Source organism: Sphaeramia orbicularis, chromosome 5 (genome assembly GCF_902148855.1).
Source record: "Sphaeramia orbicularis chromosome 5, fSphaOr1.1, whole genome shotgun sequence".
In the NCBI taxonomy this organism is placed as follows: Eukaryota; Metazoa; Chordata; class Actinopteri; order Kurtiformes; family Apogonidae; genus Sphaeramia; species Sphaeramia orbicularis.
In genome coordinates this window covers 31,649,544-31,676,792 of record NC_043961.1, presented here as the reverse complement: position 1 = coordinate 31,676,792, position 27,249 = coordinate 31,649,544, and the positions used below count along the sequence as shown (strand labels likewise).

General features: G+C 40.2%; 2 protein-coding genes and 1 long non-coding RNA gene across 12 annotated transcripts in view; 2 read left to right on the top strand and 1 right to left on the bottom strand.

The window, feature by feature from the left end:
* Positions 1 to 4,408, top strand: part of LOC115419922 (inter-alpha-trypsin inhibitor heavy chain H3-like) — a 35,188-nt gene extending 30,780 nt beyond the window's left edge. Inside the window, exons 18-19 of the mRNA XM_030134996.1 lie at positions 3,999 to 4,080; positions 4,225 to 4,408. Of these exons, the coding sequence (XP_029990856.1) occupies positions 3,999 to 4,080; positions 4,225 to 4,339 (197 nt within the window). The 3' untranslated portion in view covers positions 4,340 to 4,408. The remainder of the gene's footprint in view (positions 1 to 3,998; positions 4,081 to 4,224) is intronic.
* LOC115420240 (uncharacterized) lies at positions 2,741 to 3,411 on the top strand. The gene is made up of 3 exons (XR_003935524.1): positions 2,741 to 2,786; positions 3,092 to 3,196; positions 3,302 to 3,411. It is a non-coding gene; the product is annotated as an uncharacterized LOC115420240 (long non-coding RNA).
* A 4,069-nt stretch (positions 4,409 to 8,477) lies between the features above and the next one.
* The window catches only part of wnk2 (WNK lysine deficient protein kinase 2), a 35,346-nt gene continuing 16,574 nt past the window's right edge, over positions 8,478 to 27,249 (bottom strand). Inside the window, exons 9-31 of one of the 10 annotated variants that reach the window (XM_030134744.1) lie at positions 26,082 to 26,984; positions 24,724 to 24,846; positions 22,834 to 22,863; positions 22,506 to 22,622; positions 21,908 to 22,330; positions 21,573 to 21,748; positions 20,933 to 21,482; positions 20,065 to 20,114; positions 19,785 to 19,947; positions 19,579 to 19,695; positions 19,289 to 19,459; positions 18,896 to 18,938; positions 18,640 to 18,801; positions 17,247 to 18,118; positions 16,124 to 16,181; positions 15,947 to 16,011; positions 14,515 to 15,104; positions 13,906 to 14,138; positions 13,299 to 13,526; positions 13,051 to 13,149; positions 11,634 to 11,678; positions 11,225 to 11,541; positions 8,478 to 9,681 (exon numbers count right to left, since the gene is read on the bottom strand). In XM_030134744.1, the coding sequence (XP_029990604.1) occupies positions 9,379 to 9,681; positions 11,225 to 11,541; positions 11,634 to 11,678; positions 13,051 to 13,149; positions 13,299 to 13,526; positions 13,906 to 14,138; positions 14,515 to 15,104; positions 15,947 to 16,011; positions 16,124 to 16,181; positions 17,247 to 18,118; positions 18,640 to 18,801; positions 18,896 to 18,938; positions 19,289 to 19,459; positions 19,579 to 19,695; positions 19,785 to 19,947; positions 20,065 to 20,114; positions 20,933 to 21,482; positions 21,573 to 21,748; positions 21,908 to 22,330; positions 22,506 to 22,622; positions 22,834 to 22,863; positions 24,724 to 24,846; positions 26,082 to 26,984 (5,838 nt within the window). In that variant the 3' untranslated portion in view covers positions 8,478 to 9,378. Of the gene's footprint in view, positions 9,682 to 11,224; positions 11,542 to 11,633; positions 11,679 to 12,450; positions 12,940 to 13,050; positions 13,150 to 13,298; positions 13,527 to 13,905; positions 14,139 to 14,514; positions 15,105 to 15,946; positions 16,012 to 16,123; positions 16,182 to 17,246; positions 18,119 to 18,639; positions 18,802 to 18,895; positions 18,939 to 19,288; positions 19,460 to 19,578; positions 19,696 to 19,784; positions 19,948 to 20,064; positions 20,115 to 20,932; positions 21,492 to 21,572; positions 21,749 to 21,907; positions 22,331 to 22,505; positions 22,623 to 22,833; positions 22,864 to 24,723; positions 24,847 to 26,081; positions 26,985 to 27,249 lie in introns of those variants that run through there. The other 9 variants (XM_030134745.1, XM_030134743.1, XM_030134746.1 and 6 more) reach the window with 9 other exon arrangements.

Genomic DNA, 27,249 nt, shown 5'->3' with positions numbered 1-27,249 from the left:
AGTGGTAGTCGATGAACATCAGAAGACAGTGGTAGTGATAAATGTAGCAATCCCAAGTGATAGCAACACCAGAAAGAAAGAACATGAGAAGCTTGAGAAATACTAAGGGCAGAAAGAGGAGACAGAGAAAATGTGGGGTGTGAAGGCAACAGTGGTGCCAGTATTGATCAGGGTACTAGGGGCAGTAACCCCCAAACTGAGTGGATGGCTTCAGTATATACCAGAAACATCATAGATCTCTGTCCAACAGAGCACAGTCCTAGGAACAGGACTTCTGCACATACCCCTCTTCGTGCATGAATCGTTCGTTCTCAGAGGCTTGGAGCGTTTGTACAGGAAACAAAGCCAGAGCCAGAGCTTGGCTATATTAGTTATATTAGGATGGAAAGTTCACTGGCAAACTGTTTTGTCACTAACATAAATCACTAGGAAATGTAATTTTAGCCAGATAGGTATGAACTGGGGCTGTTCCGTAAGAGCGGGGTTGTTGGAGGAGACTGAATTAGGTATGCATGGATCGGCGCTGGAGCCAGGCGAATTGTTGCTGTGCAGCGCTCCTGAACCCTTGAGAACAAGCATTACGCTTACCAGTATTCTGGAGGTGTGGCTTCGGGGGGATGTCTGAAGAAAGGGGTTTGGACTTTTGAATTTTCATAATGTAGCTTGCTCGAACCATTTTCCAAAGGCTATGTTCAGACTGCAGCCAATTGTGGCCCAAATCCAGTTTTTTGCCGCTATTTGACCTGTATCTGACCTGTTAAAGACAGTTTAAATGGCACAAATCCGATTTTTTTCAAATACGACCCAGGCCACTTTCATATGCGGTCCTAAATCTGATACATATTGGATATTTTGCAATGTGATGTCAGTCTGAATGGCCAGGTCACATTTATCCAATCTTTACGTCATTAAAATGCCAGTACAGCCCAACTGCAACACGCTGGCGAACAGATATAGGTCACCGGAGATGAGTGTCTTGTCGTGAAAGTGTTATGGAGAGGCGGTCACAGATATTTTTAAACGTACTTCTTTTCATTTGAAAATTATGAATGAAGTCTGTGTCAGTGAAGCTGCTAACATCACTATCCCACCACTCCTGACTCCGACTCCGCATCCAAATACTCCATTGTACAGACATAGCAGCCATTGTACCACAAAAGGCCAGAGCAAAAAACCTGGCTCTCCTCCTTTTGAATCTTCTACTTAAAATTAATTGACTGTAATAGTACTGACTTCGGTTGTAGAGAAACTTTATCAGTGCCACACACACGCCGATACAAGATGCCTCCATATTTACTTCCGTAAACACAGTGCGTGTTGCGTGGTCACGTATTACGTCAGGACCTCTTTTGTGCATGTGGGTCACTTCAGGGTCACATTCAGATCATACTGAGAACTGATAGAAGTCACATTTCATTTGTAATATGAATGAGCACACAAAAAATCGGATTTCACAAAAAAATCCGAATTGTGCATTAAGACCTGCTGTCTGAACGTAGCCTAAGATCTCATACCCTACCTTTAACTCACCGAGATGAGGCACCGGCACGAACACAACTATGGACACAGTCACATGGACGTGGTCCCATCAACTTAACAAAATAAATATTTCCAATTAGCATTTGGATATTGCAAATGCATGTTTAAAACACTTTTCTGAATCACAACTCACCCAGGTGAGCCATATATTTCAAAACGGACCGTCTAGATGCCTTTTCTGTTCATTCTCATTGTGTAAGACCGAGGCTGAGAATCTAATGCGAGTTTCTGTCCGATGATCAGAGGGCGGGACTAATACTCTTACCAATAAATGAGAAGGTCATTATCACCCAACGTGACCATGATAACAGGGAAGTAAAAGTTAGAGAGAGAGGATCAAGGTTCCGCTTTTCAAGATAAACATTTCTCAAAATAAAATGGTGTAAGTGTATTAAAATAAATATAAGGAGAGGAATGAGGTAGGTGTCTTTACTGGGTTACACATGCAATACCTTTGATGACAAAACTCTTCACAACCTCACATTTCTGTGTTTCTGGATCATACCAGCACACTGTTGCCATTAGTGTGTATCCAAGAGCAGTTTTTACAGCGTACTGTCTCTACTAGTAGTGCACGCAAAATCCTCTTTTAAATAGGGTGGTCTCCAACACTTTGCACCTGTTGTCATTTGCGCAGGCAATCTTAGTAAATCACCTACAAACCACGGTTCAACCCCACACGCAAAATTCTACATTGCACACGCAAATTAGAACACAAATTAGTACACGCAAATTGGGATCTTTGTAGATCCAGCCCAAAGTGTACTATCACAGAGCAATAGATCAGATGTAGGTGTCTTGGTACGTTGGCCACTGGATGGCAGGTAAAGCCATGGAGTTTCACAAAGTCACATGAGGTATCCAGTTTATATGAGCTTCATGTAGAAGAGTATCTATCCAATATTGTACTTATATTTTTGCTGTTCAGATCAAGAAGCCTCCAGGGAGCAAATTCATCTGCCTGCAAATCCTAATCTGATGACATATTATAAATTTACATCTCTATATAATATATTTAATATATTCATATGTTAAACAGACCCATTCAGACTATTACATCCAAAATGAGCTCATAAAAAGAAAAAAAAAAAAAACAACAACCACAAAACAAAAAAAATGCCTTCATCTTAACTATCTTTATTTGTCTACACTGGCAGATGATACAGAGGAGGAAGAGGTTTTTGGGGCTCCAACTATGATATCAAACGCAGCTACCGAAACACCACCTCCTGTAACAACACCTCCTGGTAAAGTATTGCACTGAAACCATTTAAACAATTAGTATTTAATAAACCTGTCTATGGTAAGTGTTAACTCTTTAGGAAATAAAGTAAATAATTATTGTCATCATATATCTACATATTTATTCATTGCTTAAACATACATGCAGATGGACATTTGTTCTGTAAATTTCAATGTGAATTCATGTTAAACACAAAGATTTCTGTGCCACAAAAGACACAACTTCATTTTTCACTGGAAAGACATGAATTAAACAAGAGCAGAGAGTACCATGTGTCTGTTGTTGTCTTATACCCATTTTCTTCTCTAGTTTCCCCTGTTCACAGGTTTTTAATAAAAGCCGAGCATCTGTCCCTTCCACTATGCTTTGATGTCTCAAACACCCGTCTGAAACTACTCCACCATCCCAACTGGCGTCAGTAATGCTCCTCTTTAGGTCTTTACCAAAATGTTGCTAAATGATATATAATCTAAAACTAACTATTCCATATACCTGTCATTTTGTTCTTCTGGGTACTAGAGCTTTCTGTGAATGGTGAGCTTGACTCAACACCAAATGGAGGCTTTCAAAGGATCATCATCCACTTCCAAACTAACCTGACTATTGAAGTAGACACCAGTGGATTCACTGTTAGAAAGGGACAGATATCCACACGTTACACAGGACAGGATACCTTTGCTGCTAGAAGGTGATGTAAAATAAACAAGGTGCACCTCTGCATGACAGAATAGGTTTACATGGATTAAATGTCATAGGAGCTCTTTGTTCATGTACCTTGCCAGTGTGACAACAAATTCAAAGGTAGAAAATGTTCAGGTTTTCTGTCAGTCCTTGCAGCAAAAAGCCCTGAACACATTCATATTTAAAGCATTTACTTTGTTGATAGATAATTATTATAACTGACCAGAGGAATTTCATGAATGATGCTAATATAAGCAAAGGTCAAACAGTTAAGGCCTGTTGTGTATTTTTAGAGTGACTGTGATCAAACGGGACAAGGAGACAGATATTACTGTTGGAGAGACACGTCTGCTCATCTTACTTCATGAAACAGCTGGAAAACAATTCCTCTGGCCGGTTTTAAGACAGGTGCCATCGGACAACAACACTGAGGGAATTTTAGGTTTGTGAATATATAATAATAGGAATATAATTATGACTTGTATAATTAAATTAAAGGACATGGCATTGATTTACTATGTGTCTGTGATTCCAGTTTTAAAGCCAGAAGCTCGTGAGGAAGTGCAACAGTCTGTAACAAAAGTAAAGATCAACGACCAGGAGATTAATGTTACCAGGTACAGTTCGGAGTCTGTTCTTAGTGTGAAAAAGTAACAGCATGATTGTGCATTCTAAGATTACAGTTAAAGTGTCAACGTCCTACATACATCCTGTTCTTATTCTGAGATACAAAGCTTCTTTCTTTGTTTTTTGTTTTGCAGATCCCATGCTGCTGATTACAGTGTGGCATCCCCCCCATCACTGAACTGTTGGCTCACGTCTGCTGAGTCAGTTCTGCAGAGACCCCTGGACCATTTCACTGTCACAGCCCTGTAACTGGGAGCTATACTGGCACACCTTAAATGACACCATCTTAACAAAAAATAGGCAAACACTGAAACATCAGGCATAGGAAGTTTGCCACCTGTTGCAAAGATAAATAAATAAATAGTATCCCAGGAGTCTGGTTGTTTTGTATTAAGTTTATGGTCTAATATTTACCCAAAGGATTGTTTGGATAATGCCTCTGTTTCATTTTGTTCAAATATGCTTTCACACTTGAAGACTTATGTGTTTGTCTAGTATCTTCACCAAGAACATTATGCGATCACTGCAGCACCTGCCCAACTTTCACAGACTTCTACAAAAACTACTGCACCAATTTTCATGAAACTTTTTTTAAGAACTTTTTTCACTTGTAATTTTTAAGTTTATTTATTTATTTATTTATTTATTTTAACACAAGAGAGGTTTTTTCCCCCAACATAGGGCTTTTAATGGCAGTAGATAAATCAAAAGGAGAAAAAATAGTAGTAGTTAGTGAATAGAATTAGTCCTTTATTTCCCTGTATCCAAACCCAGTTCACTCAATAGTCAGCATTAAACAGATATTTTGGAAGTTTTGCTCCATGGACAAGTTCCATGAAAAGGCTAGATGTTAAAAGTATAATTGTTGGGGTAAAATGCTGTCTGTTTCATTCTAACTTTTTCTTACTTATGTATGTAGAAGTATTTAAGGTACATATACAATAAAGTGCGATGAAATGGTATTTGTGCTAGCTCTCTCTCAACCCTTAAAATCTATAAACATTACACATAAATAATAACAAGTGGTGCCAGGCACAACAAACCCCCACCCCTCACCCTAACCCTAGCTTATTTTGGCATCGATCCAGCTGATGTCATCATGTCTATGTATGTGGTGATGTCAGCATATCAACTGCCTTGATATATATGCCAAGTTTGAAGTAAATTGAAACTAAATCAATGTTTTTATAGACGTTAAATTTTGCGCATTATAATTAATGGGAGACAAAAAATAGTTTTGCTGCAGAGGCGATTTCTCACAGACTGCAAGGGCAGCTCAGCTTCCCCTAAAATTACAAAAATTAAATGGTCAAATATGTACGGTTGTATTGATATTTCATTGACTACAAATGTGTTAGAACACATTCATCTTAAAGATGAGCTCATTCAGAATCAGCTTTATCACAGATCAATGGACTCGATGTTGTTCACTTCTCATACATTCCCATTGCGCTGTTTTCTCATACAATCTATGGTCAGTGCATTTGTCTGTAAAAGCCCGGCATCCATGCACTTCAATGGGACTTCATTGAACAGTTTTTTTCATTGCCTCAAAACTGGAGGCTAATTGAATAAATGCCACAATGTTGTCCCGCCCCTGGACGCTGGACGTCTCTGGGGGTGAATGGAGCTGTGGGCGGACCTCGGCTGGACTGGACGCAGGGCTTCCATGTGCTGACTGGAGGATCAGTCGAAAGGCTGAATCCCATTTCATTGACAGCTATTTTGAGATCTACTCCTTCACTTAACAGAGTTTAGTTTAATACCGTCGCGCATTCTGCTTGTGAAATCGAGAGAGAAACCGCTACAAAATTACTTGTTCATTTCTTGCACTGTAAATAAAACAACCTCATTGTACTTCCTTGTTTCAATTTAACATTATTTCAACGTTTTCTTGTTTAGTTGGTACAATAAGGTCACAGACCATTTTCTTACAAAGGAACAGAGGGCCGAATTTACGTTTAAATTACTTGACTTTCTTTTTTTTTTTTTTTACTTAAGCCGACAATGAGCTTCCCCTGTCTGAAAGATGAGCAGCCGCCATTGTTTTGCTGCTGGAGTGTTAACAAACAAATGAAGAAAGAAACAAACCGAACCAAAAACAATACCCCTTGCCTCCCCTGTGGGGGACGGGGTAATGATAGTAATCTCTGTGAATATTTATACCTGTTCAGTAATCTGACCTCCATGAGGGAAGATAAGGTGATATGAAGAGCTTTCTTCCCACAGGGAGTCCTGAGAACATCCTGTTACTGTAATGGTGGTGATCCACTAATTTTCAATGTTCTTCTCACTGTCCCCATCAGGAGTTTACAGTCATTTGATGTAGCCAAACCACATTAATATCAGTTAAAATGTTTTTATTGTTGACCTGCAAAAACTGAATATAGGGTTATATGTTTCATTAGACACATCTGAAAATTAAGTCTCTGCTGTGTCTTTTTATGACACTGCTAACGTGCAGGGATTAGAAGGGTAAGAAACATGGATGTTCAGGACCTCAAAAGTGGTGACAATTTCAACAGAACAGGTGATGGAACAGATTGATTTATCCTGAAGTCAATTACAGGCTCCAGTCTGGTTAGTTCCTACAGGACCTGAATGCATCCAAAAAATGATGGTACTTTTTATCAAATACAGACAAACCTTGTTTGTCCTGTTTCAGATTTTTGTATGATTCATGTATATATGTGGAACTATCAGCAGAGCAAGAACTTAATTCTTAAGTTCTATTGATTCTTGTCTTTTGTAGGGTCACATTAAACTTGAACTCAGAGTGAGTGTTTGTGCAGTGTGTAGACAACCTGAGAAAACATAATGCGTCCATCCATGGCATTGGCAGCACAGAGGCAAAAAAAATAAAAATAAAAAAACATGCACAATGCATAGTGGTTTAGGAAATTCAGAGACACTGAAAGACACTTGGCTTTAAATGTTCAATATACTGTATCCTGTTAGAGAAAAAAATGACAAGCATTGTTTGGTGTCAAGCAAAAATGAATTTATTATTTTTGTCTTCAAGTATGTACAGCTTTATGAAAGAGTATTTCTGACCAGGTTAAGAACGTGTGGGGAAAACAGGTGAAACAGCAGGCAAAAGCAATCATACATCTAGCTTTCATTGCAAGCATTAAAGTGATCAAAGACAGAAATTACTGTGTAAAGCACAAAGAAATCTGCTGCATAGGAAATATTTTCCACATAATGAAATAATAATGAATTTTTAAAAAATCAGTAGTTTACGGAAGAAATATTTGTCACACTTTGTAAACAAAGGATTTTACATGTAATTGAATCAAAGAGACCAGAGTTTGTCACATGTCAAAACATGTTACACTGATATAACAGATTACAGTATTTAGAAGGAATTAAAGAGGAGAGGGCAATGCTTAACATTTCCATACAAAAAAATGTGCAGAAGTAATTCCCAAAGTAGGCATCATCATGGTTTGATGCAAAAAAATAATGCAGGTTTTAAAATAAATTTGCCCAGTATTAATAAATAGCCAAGTCATGTTAAATTTATGGGATTTCTGGATTATCAGTAAATTCAATTAACACTATAATATAATAATGTTTATGTCACCAAATACACTGAAATGGCTTGGATCAGCCTCGCGTAAAGCAGGCTGTTTTCAACCCTTATAATAAAGTGATACCCAAATTGGTTATGGTTATTTTTATAGCACTACCTCTGAATAACTGAAACTGTGATAGCATGATATTTGTTGACAGTATCTGAATTAAATCGGTCATTCTACATACAATTGTCTGGATGAGCCAGATAATCTTGTTTGGCCTAAATCTAATAAGCAAAATTCATAACAAACCTATGCGTTGTACAAATAACATGTCAACAAACAGCTGTGGCTTTTCATTAAAATTACATTCTCCATGTGCCTGTATCGACATTTAGCAAACGACAACCAACCACACATTAATCTCTTAAAAACCACAAAGGCAACAATATGTAAAGCTACAGATTGCATTTTTAGAGGTATGGGATGATTGTGATTTCAACTCGGACCTTGAGTCCTTCAGCCCTCCTTGTCTAATGGTTTCAATTCCACTTTGTAACAGTTTCCCTCCCATTACTCACCAACCTCATCAACCTGTGCACATTCAGAATATCAGTGTATTCATGCAGGTTGTGGTGCAGGTGGTGGAGCAATCCCAAGAAATCAACTTCAGTGAATTAGGAAAAACTTACTCTTACTCAAGATATTAAATAACTTAAATCAGATTGGGATATATATATATATATATATATATATATATATATATATATATATATATATATATATATATATATATATATATATATATATATATATATATATGTATATATATATATATTTTATTTTTTTTTGTTTTTGTTTTTTTTTTACATCTAAGATATTTTATGAACTACAACATGATTGGATTGTAGTGTTCAAGTGTCTTTTGTTGGTAAATTAATCATGTTCTAAACCCCATTCATTATTCAAATCATTTTTTAAGGTGAAAGCATATAGAGAATATCCAGTGTCTGCTTTAAACCTAAATGCTTTTCTTCAGAAAAGTGAAACTGCAATTCAAGGCACTCTCACAGGTGTTTTCTGTCACCTGAAGATAAAGTTCAAGTTCCTTCAAATCTCTTTAAGGATATTTTAAGCGCTTGTGCTGGAAGCATTTCATTGATGACTGATGAAACCTATCCTTGGACTGAGAAAGCAGATTAAAGCAACAGGTCCTAGTGACCAGGATGTCAAGTCTTCACAGTGACGGCATGATGGTGGCTAATAAGGTGCTGCTTTAAGACACACAGCTGCAGCACCGACCTACAGATTACCTAATGTTAACTGTACAAACACAGGAGCTATGTACAGACTAACAAGAGTTTATATACACACGGCAGCTTATACATAGGGGTGATATGAACAACACAATCTATTTATATAAACACAGCTTGGATGAATATTACATCAGTGATTATGTACATTCAATGAATGGTAAGGTACATACATAAATGATGAAAAAACTGCACTACTTTAATGTGTGGATGGGCTAACTCTATGTTTTAATGTACTATTATCATTACACTGCACTCAAGGATTATGTACTGATATATAGACATGAGGTATGTTGATGCAAATATAGCAAATAACGTAAAACTCAAAAGGAGGCAAGTATGTACATATAATTACGTACATGCTGGTTAAATATATACAGTATACGCACATAAGATTGACTAGATCTAATGAGACTTCTTTTTGGTAACAGAGTTGGAAGACACAATGCTACTCAAGTTAAAGAGTCCTCGCTTTGGGGTCATGGGGCTGATATGATGGCGATGAGACAGGGCTCGGGGCGTCCTGGGCTGAAGGTACAGAGGGAAAAGCGAAAACTCCTGAGGAGAGGGGGAAGAGCAGCCCCGGCCAATGGCTAACGGACAGCGGAGAGGGCAAGGCTCTGAATGGAGAAAGAGGGGGCTGCTGAGAAGTGGGGTGGGGTCCTGCAGACGGGTCACTCATCAGCATTGACCTGGCGTTGTCAGGCCATGAGAGGGGAAGACTGTAGCCGTCTGGGCCTGGGGCTGTCCATGATAACACCTAATAGGTTGGATAATGGAGATAAGGGCATTTTCATTAAAGCACAATTACAACCCATTCTTCAGTAACACCATTCTATTACAGTTAGAAGCAATGTGAATGGAAAGACATTTATGGACCTGAACCACAATGAAAACCTGTGCAGTGTGATCAAGAGGAAGACGGATGGCAAAAAAAAACATCCAACAGAGTGAGCTAGTTTAATTTTTTCTCCAGAAGTGGCATAAAGCAGCAGCCAACAATAATGTAACAGACGTAGTGAATATATTAAGATACATGAAAGCAAATAGTACTTATTAAACTCTTCTTAAACATCAAGTATTGTTTTGTTTTATAAACAGTGAAATTAATTATTTCTAGACCTATATACCTGTATGCAATAGTGAAAGGAAACAGAAAAGGTGCATATTAGTAATGTTATAGAAACAATATTTATTCTTGACCTTGGACAAAAGCTATCCTGTCCTGTTCCCTAATTGGCTTTAATATGTTTCTTTGAATTATATGTTATAAACATCCCCCCATTTCATGGAAACATGTAGAAGTTCCCAGTATTACTGACACTGACTTCCCCCATCTGTTTAGAGAAGTCATGCACCCGAACACACTGAACACTACCAAAACCATCAATGAATCAATGTTATGTATCCACAGTCTGTAACATGCACTTAATTAAGTGTAAGGCTCACTGATAACACATTTGTATGATGGTATCATCAAGTTTTCTTCTTAAAACAAAAACTCAGTCAGTTATTTTGACAGTTGGTTAAAATGATACTGTGTCAGCTGATAGTTTACATTATAGCTCTGTTAGCCTAGCTCTGATTTCAGACAGAAAACCTCCACAGCAAAACCCCAAATCACCTGTTTTCTGTATAGTTTGTGTTGTCAGTAACTGCATTAAAGATCCATTTTTAATCCTCCAAACAAGGTCTGAAACATGGATAAACAAACATTGAACTTTGTGAATAATAACATCACACAATAACTTTATACCTTCATAAGGCTCATAATCAAATCACCCCAGTCGAGAAAATGCTGTGATTTCAAACTCCATTCTTTTCATTTAGAGCTGTGTCCAGTGGTGAAAACAGTGCTTCCAGCTTTTGTCACTTTGTTACTTTCTTTATAAAAGTTATTTCTCAGTATTCCTCACCACAGGAGACCAGCAGAGTGACTCACTACTCCCTCTAGTGAACACATAAATCTGACAAACCACAGGTCTGAATACACCCAGTTCATATTTTTACAACCCAATACACTAGCGTGTTTGGCATAATTTCATAACTTTTTGTTCTCAAAACTTTAATGATAATTTTAGGTTATTTTTTTATATTTGAAAGTAGAAATACTACACATTGTCCCTTTCAGTAGAAAGCTGGATGTATTTCTGTGACGTCCCAGTGAAACAAAATTAACACATAAATTGTTCCCTAATCCTTAGTAACATATTTCCATTAAAATAGTTTTTGTAACTGCAGTAACTGATGAAAAGTGTTCATTACTAATGTAATCCATAATATACATCAAGTAAGGAACTCACATTTGATGCACTCATCGGCTGTCCATGTGTTTGAGGCACAACCTCCTCCCAAAGCTGCTGCCCACTGATACTAAGAGAGTTGGTGCGTGGCCGTTGGGTCACAATGAGAACTTCCTGGGCCCAGTCGTCCATCAGTCGCTGCAAATCTTCAGGCAGATTGTTTTCAGTGACACTCATGGATGTGTAGGTGCTTGTCTTGTTGTTGCTATTATTGGCTTGAGCCTGAGCCAGCCCCATCACAGGCTGATGAGGAGGAGGTGTGGAACCAGGCGGTGGCTGATGTGGTTGATTGAAAGCCCCTGGTCCAGCTCCAGACCCTGAGAACAACAACAGGCACATGATGAGAAAACATGTTGACCAAGCACAGTAGCGATGTTCATTTTTAGTTCGACGCAGTAAATCTACATACTGCTGCCACGCTCTTTGCCGAGACACAGTCGCTTCAGTGTTGACCCTGCAAGACAAAACTACTTTAATACAATTTATTATTGTTCTCATTTGCACGTAATGTACTGTTCAATACCAAGATGCAATGCAAAAAAGAGCTGCTGAACTTTGCAATCAAACAAAATCAAAACTAAAATTAAACAGAATAACAAGCAAAAACACTGGTCCTCTAAAACAAACAGAATAGTGTTCTTTAGTAAAATCATGCAGGTGGGCTGCATGAGAGCTGTAAATAAATGCAGAGTGATATGAAAACCAGTTAGAGAAGAGAGAACAGACAGTGAAATATAGTTAGAAATCCAAGAGCTGAATGTTGCCAAAATGCAGCCATGCAAAAGACCATTGCACTTTAACGCAGAGTTCAATTACATCATGTATATGTTATACACTGCCTGGTCCAAAAAATGGTCTTGCTTTGATTTTGGGATGTATTCACTGTGGCATCATTTATGTCATACAATGGTTTCACAATGTCACAGTAAATATCACGACATTAAGGGTTGGCTTAACTTTCACCAAATCTTGTATCAATGAAGGAGGAGTCAGACCACTGCGTAAAGTCTTCTCCAGCACATTTCAGAGATTCTCAGTGTAGTTCAGGTCTGGACTCTGGTGGTCAATCCACGTGTGAAAATGACATCCCTGAACCACTCTTTAATAATTTGAGCCTGACGAAACCTTGCACTGTCATCTTGGAATATGTCTGTGTCATCAGGAAAGAAAAAGTCAACTGATGTTCAGACCTGGTCATTCAGTGAATTCAGGTTCAGCTGACCTAATTTTTTTGCATATGTATCAATCTGGATCAATCAAGACTCATCAGACCACATGACCATTTTCCACTGAAACACAGTTTAATCTTTCTGCTCTGTATCAAACTGATGGTACTCACTGCACCAGTAATAATCAGTAATTATCCAATGGAAGCATCTGAACTATTTGCTGAGTTAAATCCAGGTGTTGACTATTTTTTGGACGAGCAGTGTATTAATAGATCAGACAAGAACTGTGAGATAATGCCTAATATAATTATTTAAACACACCTTTATTACTCAAACCTCAAAGTAACAGCACCAATAAACAGGAATGACAAAATTTTGCAGTTATGATTTAAAATTTGCTTAAGCTTTTGAAAAAAGTTTGACTGACTGAGTATTTGATTACTACTGTAATTCCTCAGAGGTTTGAATAAATAATGAGTTTCTGTTCAAGCAAAAATACAAAAAGACACATAAAGATAAGGCAAAGCAAAAGAAAACCTTGAAGCACTGCAGTATGGTTTGGCAAGAACAGAAAAAAGATATTAGTGAGCTAAAAGAAGAGAAATTAAAAAAATAAACAAAAACATGAAACTATGCAGAAAGAGAAGAGATACAAACAGATAGATAAAGACACAGGCCCACTGAGAAATCTAGCTCGTGGCTTGCTACTCGATTTATAGGTCACTCTCTCAGACGGTTGAGGGTAATTAGACCAGCCTGTAGAGGAGTATAATCAAACACGGAAGAAGACACCAAGGTAAGAGGAGCACACACTGACATACCCAACATATGAATCTAGTCAATTACAGTCCAGCGCAGAGTGGAAACGCTGTACAGCTAGGATGATAAGTGCTGTTGGTAGTCACCTTGTCCGGGTGGAGCCTGCGTGCTGGTGGCGTCTCCATGGAGCCCAGCGTAAATGTTATCAGAGGACAAGGAGCCCTTGAGAGAACAGGGCTGCTGAGTTTGTACAGGCTCTGAGGTGGAGCTAGGAAGGTGGCTGGTGCATGACCGTGCTCTGCCGTGAGGGGGTACAGACCCTTTGCCCGGAGAGCCGTTTAAGCTCACGGTTGTTTCACCTGTACCTGCAGTGGCTAACAGGGATACATGCACAAATGGATGGACACATACATACACAATGATCACAGTGGCTTATTCTTTGTTTTACAGCAAACTTAAAGGTTCAGTGGGCAGAATTTTTTTTATCACTGAAAATTCCACAGTAATTCAAGTGATATGAGAGGAAACTTTTACACCTCCTCTTGGCACTGTTCATGGGCATGTTTTTGGGTTGGGGGTATGGAAGGATATGTCATATCCATCTCTACCTAACTGTAGTATTTTGGTGTCATTTTTCATAGCAGCATGAAATAGTGTGTTCTTGATTTTTAGAAGAGAAACAGTTACAGGGGGAGGGTGTTTTTTTTTCTGCTGACTGAAGCTTTAAAACAGCTGTTGTGAAAAGACACTTACTGGTTTTGCTGGAGTCACTGGTTTTGGTTGTTACATTTCTAAATTGTTGAACCAGAGGGCTGAGAAGTTTGCCAGCCTTCAGCCTATGTTTACTGGATCGCTTTCTTCGACCCGTGGGCGGTGCGACATGTGATAGACCCAGGCCAGGAGGTGGGACTTTACCAAGACGGTGATACAGCAGCTCCACTTCCCCCCTCTGATGGGCCTGCAACTCAGAGATCTCCCTCAGATGTCTGTGGAGATGGAGGGGGGGACATAATGATGACTTATTAGGTATATAACAAAAGGTTTGGGTAATATTCTACATTAAGGAACACATATTCCAGTTGAGGTAGAAATCTACCAGTGAGAATGAGTATTGTTGTGGTGCTACTCCCTTACTAAGGCCCAAAGCAAAGCACATGAAGGTCTTAGTTCATGTACATCTGCATCCTTATGATCGATAAACAGCAGGTGAGGGGGTGTTGGAGTAGCCTAATAGTCATGTTGAATATTTCATAAAAAATTCTTTAAAATAAAAAGTCAATCTGTATGTTAATAAAGAAGTTCTTGGGGAGTATGTGCACAGTAATAGGTGTTCATCCATATTTTTCATGTAAAGATGCTTACTTCTCCCTGAGTCTCTGTAGTTCTTTCTTCATGTCTGAGTCTTCCATCTCTGAATCATTATCACTGCTGCCATAGGCCGAGCCATGCACTCCTCCATGTCTGTGTGGTGAGTCAGAGCTCTGCACGCTGCTGCTGCGGCCTGACCGACGGAGGAAGGCCACCGCCCTCTTCATTAGGTCACTCCCTCTGCGCTCAGAGCGAGTATGCTGAGACGGGGTGGAAGACGGCAGTTTCACTGGGCTGCTTTCAGCACCAGAGTCTGAGGAGAAAAAGCGAGCGTGGACTGTGACGTCCACAGGGACAGAGTTTGACGTCAGGGCACGAGGCAGGGAGCCCCGCTTGGCCATGGAAGGGGGCGTGTCCAGGTAGAAATCAGGCGGGGCAGAATAGCGGCTGCAGCGTGTCCTCTGCGTGATGTCATCCTCTGTGCTCACAACAGAAAAACGGCCAATTGTGGTGGAGGCAGCCATGCCCTCTGCCTGACCGTGATCCATAATGTAACCTGCAGGGTGAGCCGGCGAGGCGGCGCTGCTCCAGCTCCTCTGCTTTACATCTCGTCTGTTGGCCACCTCAGGGGGAACAGAGATTATCTGCCAAAATAGGAAACAGACTGGTTATTCACAGCACTCGGGTTCTGCTTATTCAATAGCAAACAGAGTAATGATAGTGTTAAATTAGTTATTAGTTCTTTTGTTTATTCAGTATTTGAGTTTGGTTTTATATTTGAGTTTAGTTTTAGTTAGCATCATCAAATGCATCAGTAGTTTTGTTTTAGTTTTTTTTTATTTTTCAGAACCGAATAGTGTTAGTTTGGTGTTACAAACATATGAGTCATTAACGTTGGTGGAAACCTGCAATTTTGTTTAATTTAAGTTCATGATGCATTGGTCATTGTAGTTTTCATTTATTTCAGTTTCATTTGAAAACTATCAATTTAGTTTTATTTCAACTAAGATACGTTTTCAAGCAAGTATTCGCATCTTTGTTCTGTTCTGCTCCATTGGATTAGTTTTGCTTTCACATGATCATTTTGGGGATGGATGGTAGCAGACTATTGTATCCTCATCTATTTGTGCTGCTTCTCTTTTTATAGATGACCATGGATCTGATGTCAGAATGTCGTCTCCTTTTTTCCACAATGACAGTTGAGTCTTAGAGTTTGAGCTATCCAAAGAGTGTCATGATGGTGTACATGAACCAAACCATGGTCCAGTTTGATCCAGACCACTTTACTTGGACACATCTCTGGAGGGTTCCCCCCTCCAAATTTGGTTCAGATCAAACTGGACAGGCTGCAAATCCACACCAAATCAGGTAGGTGTAAATGTGCGCCAAGTTTCCTAGATAATAAACATGATAACAAATTTCACTTAAAATCAAACTTTGATATGTAATCTTATAATCAGTGGGAGGAAAATATTTCCACTCATACCTTAAATCGACCTCTTGTTCCCGAACAGGAAGCAGAGTGAGGAACGTGTCTCCTTGACAAGGAAGCTGCAGGAAAATTTCCACAACATTAAACACTGCAGTATTGAATTAACGGTAAATTTAGGGAGAAGTTAATTATTCCAGTCTTGTTAGATTGATTAATGTGTGTTGTACATACCGCACACAGCTGAGTCACTGAGCGTGCTCAAACTGTCCATTCTCTCAGGGATTTGAGGCTGAGAGTAAAAATTAACAAAGCAAAGAACTTGAAAACTGCAGAACATTGATTATTCTCTTACCACGTTATTTGTAATGTGTCTAATATATGAATATTAACAGTTATATTTTAATGGTAAAATGAATTTAAGTATCTGAAGCAGACAGTACAATTCACACACCTCATACAACTACATTCAAGGCTCATTTTTGACCTAGTTAAAAGAAATTATATAATGAAACTGTATGTTTGAGTAAAAGCCAACATAATATCTCAGTCAGGGGTTTCCTTGTGATTACATACTGTTAATGAACTGTTTTGTCTAAGAGAAGAGAAACCCCACAACAGGGTAGACATGACAAAATATTATTTGATACAAGTCAGTTTTACACATAATCATTTTAACATCAATCATTTTAGTTTTCAGTGAATATTCATTGCAAATCAGTCAGTTGCAAACTATGTGAATATTAACATTGTCTGTTGCAATATCAGGCTTGTTTACAGTAAGTCCATTTGCAAAAACATGGATAAAAAACATGTCTTCGTTAAGTGAGACATACAGAAGATACGTCATAAGGATCAGACTTTTCAATTATTTGCAGGTTGTGAGCAATACAGCAGCTAGGAGAAGCCAGGAGGAGATATGAGCTCCCATGAAAACATAATTATTTAAATCTCAGAGAGTCTCAAAAATATTGGCAATAGTGTATTTGTGCCAAACTCTTCTATTTTTCTGTGTTTTTATCACCCATGATGGTGCATAAAATGGTTAGAAGGTGGATTACTAAAATGGTATCTCCCTTTCTGCAATAAAATGCCTCTTATTTTCACTGAAATAAACAGTGTCTTTCTCTGTTCTGGCTGTTCTCCACTCCTCTGTGGTCTCAAAGATGCAAAGCAAGCAGCAGCAACTACTTTTCTCTTTTCTTTTTCTTATTATTCATATTAACAGTAATAATATTAAATTGAGGCCAATGTTTTATAAATGTTGAAAAAGCCAGTGTGTAGTTTGCACACTTATATGTTATCATCCAGTTTCATAGTACTGAACAGTACTGATAAAGTCTATAATTTAACTCACCAGCTGTTCACCGGCCCGGTAACGTCCCTCCCCCATTGGCCCCGGGGTGCTGTTTCCTGAGCCTCCTGTGGCGCTGTCTGGACCAGGAGGAGACTGGATGTACTCAGTACCAGATCCTGGTGTCTCTGCAGCACTGCCTGATGGATACATGGGAGCATATTCCTGGTACAGCAAGTTCCTTAATTTCTCATCCAGTGTTTTTATTGTGCTGTCCACAAAGCCCCCACGGCCCAGCCGCCCTTCGGCATCTGACTCAGCAGGCCCTGCACTGTGCTGGGATGGTGCTGGGCTTTGGGGGAGCGAGGACACTTTCGTCCCTCCCACACTAGAGAAAGGCTGGTGGAGTACGACCGGCTGCTGTGGGCGTTCGCTGCGTACGGCAGAGGTATAAGAAACAGACAGCGGCTCTTTGGCTGAACTGGGCTCATGTAGTGGAAGAGGAGTGAGAGGAGACCCCCCCTGTGACCCGCTGACGTCCAGAGACAGAGGCATGACCAGAGGGCAGCAGGGCACCTCCTCAGCCAAAGAAACTGGGCATGTCATGTCTGCTATCTGCTGAGCAGTGTGGATGGGGGACACAGAGCCCAGAGGGGATCCCTGTGACTCATCTATGGGTAGGGAGGTATGTGGGGATGATGGGGGCAAAGTTTGAGCCTTTGCTGGTTGAACCTGAGGCACACTGGGCTGTACTGAGCTACCAGCAGGCTCCACTGATGTAACGGACTGCAGAGTGGGAGGTGCAGACACAGGAGGAGACAGAGTGGCTAGGATGAGAGGGTCTGTGTTGGACATTATTGGAGGACTACAGAAGCCATAAACATCGTAGGTGAAGCCTCCACTTCCACCAGACATTGTGGAGGAAGATCCCTCTTCTGCAAAAGATAAAAAGATGAAGATAAAAAAAAAATCTAACACTCCTGCAGTAAGACTTTACAAGCACCATCAGACTTTGACATTCATCCTTTTAAATGTGTAATAATCCTCCATTGTGCAAAAGTATGGTTATAATTTTTCTTCATATAAACAATAAAGTCCATATAGATTTACTTCCTTGTTTTAATACTGCACCTTAAGCCAGAAAAGCATACTATAAGTGTTAAAAATGTTTCTGAAAGTAAAAGTTTTCTGATGAAGAGAACAGATCTGAGAGTTTTGCACTAGTAGTCACAATCAGTAAGGTTTTTTACATCTTAACTTTGACAGAATTCAAGGTATATTAGTCCTATTAGACAGTCGAGAACCACTTATCTGAAGTCTAGCTATTACATCTAAAGATCTGTCTGTGAAACTGGCACAGACACAGAATGTATTTCACTCTGTTGCCACAAGATAGTGCTATTACTCCATGAAGATATCAGATTTAGTGCTGAAAGTGCTATAGACACAAAGTCACCTCTGGATGCAGATGGTCTTGCGGTACCACTGTCAGCAGTCTGGGTAGTGGCTGAGCTTCCTGGTGACTGTGTCGTCGTACCATCAGATGGGGTCTCCTGGCTGGATGCGGGGGTCTCCTCTACGGGGCAGATTATAAACCACCTTTTTCCTGTATGAAGAACTGAAATCAAAAAATTGACATCATGAAAACTAAACAGTGGACATGAAAAATAGGTTTAGTATGAATGCATTTTTGATTAGAAATAAAGTTTTACCATTCTGCTGATAGACAGGCTGAAAAGATCCAGGCTGCTGACTCTACAGAGGATACACAGATGCAATCTAAGTCAGAAGATTACTAAAAATACTTACTAATGAACTTATTTCTCAGCATTTCTTTCTCTGTGTTGTTTTCCTCTGTTTATGTGTTTCCACAAACAATACTTGAATTATATAAAATACAAACTGTACGCTATAGCCTTCACCAGACTGACCAGATTTCAACACAAATGAGCATTTTTGTACAGGCTATTTTGCACCATCATCTTCAAAACAACAAAAAGAAGAATGTTTATTGGAAGAATCACATTCATCCTATTAGTGATTTTTTTTTTTCTCCTTTAAAATATCACGCATTGGGATATTTAGTGCTCTTTTTTCTTTTTTACCTCCCCCACCAATCCTTCAGAGGTCTGGCCTTGTTGTGGACTACAGCTCAGCATTGAGACCTTCTCTCCCTCCATGTCTTCATTCAGCATGTCTTCAGCTTTATCCACAATATCCTTAAGCTGGTCGATGAAGATCTCTTTCTCCAACAACAGGATAAAGCCATTCTCTACCTGTAGTCATTCGATAAGTTGCATATGAAACCATACAAAGAGTAAGGCATTGATTATAACCTCATGTGATATCAGATGAGAAATCCCAAACTGTATACTTGAGTAAATGCTGAACTCACCATGTAAGTGGCAATTTCTTCTGGAGCATCTCCATCCAGGTCAAATTTAAATGTCACCATTTTGTGGTTGTGTGTCTCCAGCTGGCATTCCACCATTTTATCACCTGTGTTGCAAACCTGTCAACACATGGGTTACACCTCACATTGAGAAACATAAGGATTTTAAACATTTCAGGTTTCACGTTTTAAAAACAACTACGACTCACATTAAGCATGCTTAGTTTAGGTTTGCTGGTCTTTTCTTGCCGGGAACGTGTGCGGGCAGACTTGCGGTGGTGTTTCCTGTGTTTTCCGTCACCCTTTCCCCCACTAGCCAAGCTGTCATAGCCATCACTTGTTTCTTTACCAGATGCCACATCGGAGTTCAGGCTGTAAAGAAAAAAAAAGTTTCACAATCTTTTCCTGTGGCCCACCTGTACGTTGGTGACAGTTTTCATTTCACTAATAGTTATAAAGAGAAGAATTATGGGAAAAATGGACACACACCTGTCATAGGCATAGCTGGGTAATGATGTCGGTTTTTCCTGAAGCACATCCTGTTCAAGGAGAAAATAACTGGTTGTTTTTGTTTTCATATAGAATGGATTATTAAAGGCCTATATAACATTATCACCAGTATCAAAAAAATTATTGTGATCTTATGCGTACTTTTTTACACAGAGAAGGGAGTAATGTGAGAACAGAATAATGATATAAAATCAAATTTTACTGCCACTTTAAAAGTTCAATTTGTAAGATATAGTGGTATCTAGTGTTGAAGGCACAGACTGCAGTCAAATGGCAGTATGACTACAGCAGCGACAAACACAGAAACGGCTTCATTGCTTCTTGCTGCTGCAGCTGCGTGGAATTCCGAAAAGGCCTGAGTGACGGTTTGGTTTCGGTTTGGTATGTAAACAAACAGACGGCTTGTGATGGAGTACACTTCAAAGTTGTTCACTGTGAGGAAAGTGATTCAGATGCATAATTATGGAAAGACTAACATATTCGTGATACTTTGGCTATGACTCAGGCTTTACAGATTTGATGAAAAATTGGTGACGAGCATCATACGCTGCTTCAAATATAAATAAATACTACTCCAAACTGCTACTAAAGTAGTCTTATTTCAGACAGTTATAACGCCATTGATAAGGCCATTATGAATATTATACTCCATTTCAATAATTAAATGTCCTTGAATCTTACACTGAATATCTAAAAGGAGTCTGTTTCATTGCCCATGTTGTGTATTTGTCAATACTGTTTAAACAATAGGGAGTGAGGGTACAGTTTTCAATCAGCAAATCCAATTTTTGAAGAAAGAGCATAAATATAGGACTCAGACATGCCTGAACTGTGGCCATATACCTACCTCTGTATAGAGCTCTTGTTGGTAGGTGCTGGATGCAGTGTCTAGGTTTTGCTGAGTGGTGGCCAAGCTGGCACATTCAGGCAATGATACTGCGGTATGGATGCCAGCAGCCTGCAGAACAGGAGCTGGGACTGAAACTGCGACAGGAGCTGGAACAATAGCAGGAGCTGCAGATTGAGCTTGTGTCGGCAGCGAAACAGGGACTGGTTGTTGGAGTTTACCAGTGGTCGAAGATAAATGTGAATTTGTAGATGAGACTTGTGGTGGTTCTAATGTGGGACCTGCTTGAAAAGGTGTTGCTTGAGCTGGGGCAGAAGGGGCTGGAACTTGAACTGGGACTGAAGCAGAGGCATTCACCAGGGTTGAAGCTGAAGGTTGAGTTTGAGGCATGGCTGCAGGTTGAGCTGGAACTTGGGTTTGGTTTTGTGCTGGGCCTAGAGCTGGAGTTTGTGCTGGGGCTTGAGTTTCAACTTGGACTGTTGTTGATACTGATGCAGGAGCCTGGGGAGGGGCTGAGGCAGGGGCATGGGGAGGGGCTGAGGCAGGGGCAAGGGCAGGGGCAGGGGCAGGGGCAGGGGCAGGGGCAGGGGCAGGGGTAGGGGCAGGGGCAGGAGCAGGGGCAGGGCCAGGGCCAGGGCCAGGGCCAGCATCAGCATTTGGAATTACAGGAGCTACACTTAATTTTAGGCCAACTGCAGGTGTTTCTGCATCTGCTCCATTTCCCCAGAGAGGGGTGTGAACAGACGGTAAGACATGGTGGACGTGAGCCAAAAGCTGAACATCTCCCAAATTCCCCTGTGGAGCAATCGTCTGCATCTGGAAGAAACACCACATTTAGGACACTCTTTATCCGTTAATGCAAGAATGGTTAACATCAAAATCAACAAATGCACGCCTTGCATGCATTAGACCTACTGCTACCTCAGTATTTCCCATGACCCAACCATTACAGTGAGAATTGAGTCAAATATTCACCTGGACAGGCTGCTCAGCCAGTTCCTGCTCAGGGTGAGGGGCAGGGTATGGGGTGGGTTGTACCTGGGAGAAAGGCAAGGAATGGGTGGAATGGATGCCACCAAGGTTTGGCTGAGATGCTGGAGGACAGACCTGTTGCTGGGGCACAGCAGGTGACATGGCCATGGCAAGAAGTGGAATAGAGAGCGCCACATTAGGCACGTGTTGAGGTGTGGACAGAGGAGTTTGAGGGGTACCAAGAGTGGGTATGGAAGGCAGGGCACAATGAGGGGTCAGAGGGAGAGTGGGACGGTGGGGGGACGGTAAATAGTAGGAGCTAGACATGAGAGGACCACTGCTGCTAAAGGCAGATGGCAGAGGAGCTGGAGAGAATGGAGGGGGCTGGTGGGCCCCTGTTTGTGCAACTGGATATGGTGAGGGAAACTGGGAAAGAAAAGGGGAAAATGATAAAAAAACGAACAAAGACAACCAGTCGACAGAGACAGCATTCACACAGGCCCTTTAGTAATACTGAACCCAAGCGATCTCAAGTTTTAAAGGATGTTTTATTGAAGTCTGGTTTATACATTGGTTTGTTTCTAACGCTACCACAACGCACCTGTGTGCTGATCTGCAGGGGCAGGAGTGGGGGTGGAGCACTGGGGACTGACTGTGGAAAACTAGTAGATATGTCAGGAGGACTCAGGTGAGATGTAGGCTGGTCAGCAGATAACAGCTAGGAGAGGAAATCAAACACTTGTTTTCATTTTTGCGTATGAATTCTGTGATAAGAATACAGAATCCTCCATGAAACTGATGGAAGCTATTCTGGTCTAAATGCCCCACTTAAGCATAAGTGGTTTGTGATTAAATTACACTGTGCGGTCTGCAGTGTGTGTGTGAGAGAGAATCCTACAGTAAGTTTAAAAAAAAGGTGATGGCTCTACCTGGGGCAGGACACCGGCTGGATGGAGACACTAGACAGAGGAAAGACAAATGGGAAGAAAATACAAACCACATGAGAAGCCATTCAATACACACACATATAAACATATGCAGTACCGGATGAACCATTTACAAGGGGAAACTAGAAAAGCACTTGGAGAGCGCAGACCTCCGCCAAGACAGATCTGCCCCCCCCCCCCCGATCACCACCAAAATTTAATCATTTCTTCCTTGTGCCAGTATCAACATTTCCTGAAAATTTCATGAAAATTCATCCATAACTTTTTGAGTTATCTTGCTAACAAACAAACATGCAAACATGCACGCACGCAAACACACAAAGCAATCCTGGCGGAGGTATTGTGATCACTTTGTGCACTCAGTATCTACCTCATAAGTGGTTGGGTTTGCTGAACAGCTAGCTAACAGGGCTGCTTTACTGAAACAAATTAATTGTTCCATGTTCATTTGTTTTGGCTGACTTATTCATATTTTTGTCCCGAGAGAGATTAGATGTGCGAGTGCAAATGCCCACATTCCCAGTCCCACATCTCTATAAGCATGCTTCTGGGCTGCCTGTCTGTGCTACTTGTCTGTGCTGTCTGTGTCTGTGTGTTTGTGGGTGTGTTTCCTCCCCCTGCAGTAGCTGCGTCAGTGTGTGTGAGGCGGGGCCTGGGAATCGGGAACACCTGCCACCGTTGGTTCCCAGACTATAAAGGATGGCTGTCCAGACCGCACTCTCTCTCTCTCTCTCTGCCACCGGCTTGATGCTCAGCCTGAGCCATCTTTGCTTTTTGTTATACTTTGCGTTCTGGTTATGGACTTGTTTGCACTTATTCCTTACTTTGTAAATAAAATCACACGTTTAGCATTGATCCTCCATCCTCCATTTGATATTTTTGTTGTGGTCCCTGAGCCAGACCATAACAATATAAAGAAATGATGTACATAATATAAGCTGAATCCTTAACCCATAAAGACCCAGTGCTACTTTTGTGGCTGTTCACAAATTAATTTTTCTCTATATTTACCCTTTCTTAAGTGATTTATCACTTATCACTATTTATTATGATATTATCCTCTTTATTTTACATTTCTTCTGTAACAATCAGGGATTTTTCTACATTTAATTCACTGATCATGTAGATGTTCATAAAAGCTCAGAGTAAATTCAAAGGTTATTATATCAGAAACATAGAAAACAGAAGAAAAAGTGACTTTTAAAGCAAAATAGATCATTTACTGAGCATAAACTACGTGTCTCCACCCACTGCCACTGATCCAACTCCATGGGTTTTACTGGTGAATCAATGTTGTAGAAGATGATAGTGTTTCCTTGTTCACTACGGAGCCTCTAAACGTCCAAATGGGTCATATCTGATGACCATGAAAAGATGACACACTGTATTTTACACATATATTGATTTACATATATTGATAGTATTAATGGATCAACAGGTATTAAACAGTTTAGATCAGTAGATGGTTTTGGTTGATGGTGGATGTTTGGGTCTTTATGGGTTCAGCAGAAAACAAAAAAAGAGGACAAATGCATACAGTGTTAGTCTTCCATTACTTATCCTATTCTAATACAGTCTAACAAAGGACCATACACCCAGAGTGTCTAGAGACAACTAGTTCACTCCTTGCTTTTTACAGTTTTAGATACCCATATAAACATTAAGAACCCATAAAACATTTATTTTAATTAGCATTTAACAGTAATGGAATGCATATAAACAACCCAAATACTTAATATAACATGACTTTTTTAGGTCACTCTGTTCTGAGCAGGGAATTCTTTTTTAAATTTCCTGTCTAATTCAGTTTGCAGTGTGTGTATTTTGCTACAGCTGCTTCCAGGGTCCGTCGGGTTTCAATATATGCAGTACCTGGTCCTGACTGGGCTGGGCAGTAAGCTGCGTCTGAAGGGTGGAGGCTCCAGCTGGGAAGCTCTGTGCTGTCTGTCTACTCTGGTGCGCAGTAGGGGCTGGCGTAGCTGGAGCAGAAACTGTCTGTAAAAAACATATAGACCACATTTACTGGACCCTGTTTACAGAAATAATATGACCCACATTGGGACAGAAAGCATGTTTGCATATTTGCTATAAAAACATGGCTAGGTTGAAATGTACAGCATGTCTACAGTAGTAGGAATCATAAGCAATAAACTAGTCAGGGAACAAGGGAGCATGAATGTATCGCCGCCCACCAACAATCTTTTCTGTCATATAATATCAAGTGTATTATTTCGCATGTTGAGATATGTTCTATGTTGTAATCTACAATATGAGAGCTGAAAATAGGACCTGCATCATTTTAGTGGCTAGATACTGCATATTAAAATGTTTTTTTTCCCTACAATTCCATGGCAATGAAATAAATCAGTGCTGGTGTTAATCTGTCCTTGAGTGGGAGTCTGCAAAACCATCATTTTCCTTCAGTTCACACAATCATACAAACTTCCTGATCAATGTGGCTGTTCTGGAACATAAAATTACTGTTTTTCTTTTGGAAAGCCTTTCAGGACCTAATTTTCCTGTTGGTAAAATATGCCATATGCTGTATGAAAAGTGCAAAAAACTGTAGACTTTTTTAGGTGAGTCTCTCTTCAGTTAGTACAAAAAATACAGATAGAGATTTATTGGTTTGGCAGTTTAATCTTCACCCACTGGATAATTTATAAACTATAAGCACCAGCCAAAGTTGGCTCAGATAGTGACTGACAGTTAATATTAGCCTACTCAAAAGGAATGGTTGACTTAAAGGGAATATAACAGCTCAAAATATAGATTTTTTGCATTCATTGGTGATTTATTTGATGAATAATTATTCAGTGTTTATTAATTTAGGTATGTATTATTTTGACTCAGATGTCCAATGGTCAGAGCTAGTTTCTTACAGTCACTGAGGTTGGCAGTTACTGGCTTTTTCTTGCTCAAAATGACCATTGTTATTTTATTTTTTTCACAACTCAATATCAGTTGACCTCTACAAAATCTCAAATTAACCCCTTATATACCTGGGGATGGCCCTCAAGCCCTGTCTCACACCCACATCTACCATTTCAGAACATTAAAGATGTTTTAGCACTTTTCAATTTCATGAGTTGTCTGATGTTTACTTCAGAGTTGGGTTGAAGTTATACTGTAAGCATGAGCATACAGGGTGCAAAGCAGCTGCCAGAATCATTACAGATACAGCAGGCTACTGCTACAGCAGGCCTTAGTGCAGCGCTTCGCTGACCTACCGATGGATCTGTCCTGCCTTCACTGTCATGTGAAACCGGAGGGTTCCTGTCCAGATTTGGGGCAGAATTCAATGGCACATCCAGTTCCTGACTTTTGTCTACACGGTCATCTACTGTTGAGATAAGACCCCAAACCTCCCTGTGACTGTGTCCTGGGAAGCTACATCCTCTGTCAGAGAGGGTGGGAGAACTGGTCCTGCGGCTCACAATGTGATGGAGACAGTGGTTGAGAAGAGTGAGATCTCCTCCTTCAAACAAATTCCTTGGTTGTAAAACTTGTGAAGGTGGAGAAAGATGTGAGGATGATGAGTTCACTGGGGTTGGTTGACTATTTGATGATAAAGGATAGTTTGATGACACAAGAGAAGACAGAGCGAGATGTTTGTGATGTGGAGATGGAGGTGAACTTAGTTTAGAAACCTGGGGAAACTGGGTGGATGTAGAGAAGGACTGTATATGTGTGTGTCCCAAAGATCCACCTCGTTTTGTCCTGTCCCTGAGCAGGAGGGACAAGCAGGCCTTGCAGTGGTGGTGATGTTGTGGGCTGGGTGGCTTACTCAGACGGAGCTCTGAGGAGTGTTGTAAATTCAGGGGATGGAGAGGTGAATTGAAATTACTTGCTGAGTCATGATGCGAATGCTGATGGGAGGGCGAAAGGGGAGATAATGAAGGATTCTGGGCAGAGTTAGACAGTAGGTATTCTGTGGTATGCACTGAGCTCTCTGTGCTATTTTTTGCAGCGTGTGAGGGACATGCACAGGGGTTTGGGTTCATTGTCTTAGTTGTAGACAATTTCCTAGATCGTAACATCTCAACCAGGGAGGCACTTCCACGTCTAAGACACCCTGTTCTTTCAGTGATGAGTAGATTGTCTTGGCAAACAAAGGGATCACTGTTGTGACGCTGATCAGCATTCATTAAAAAAAAAAAAAAAAAAAAAATAGAAATAAATATGTTGTTACATCACAGAACAACTGAAAAAAACAAAATTACACATTTAAAGGTACAATAGGTAAGATTTTTGTGACAGATGTAGAAGATTCACACATACCTGTTTGTTTTTGTAAACTTTGTGATGGGGTCTGTTTTAGGCTGGAAGCTGGTTGTGTGTTGACTTTAGCCAACTCCACAACTACTAACAACAACTACTAACACTACCAACTGTTTT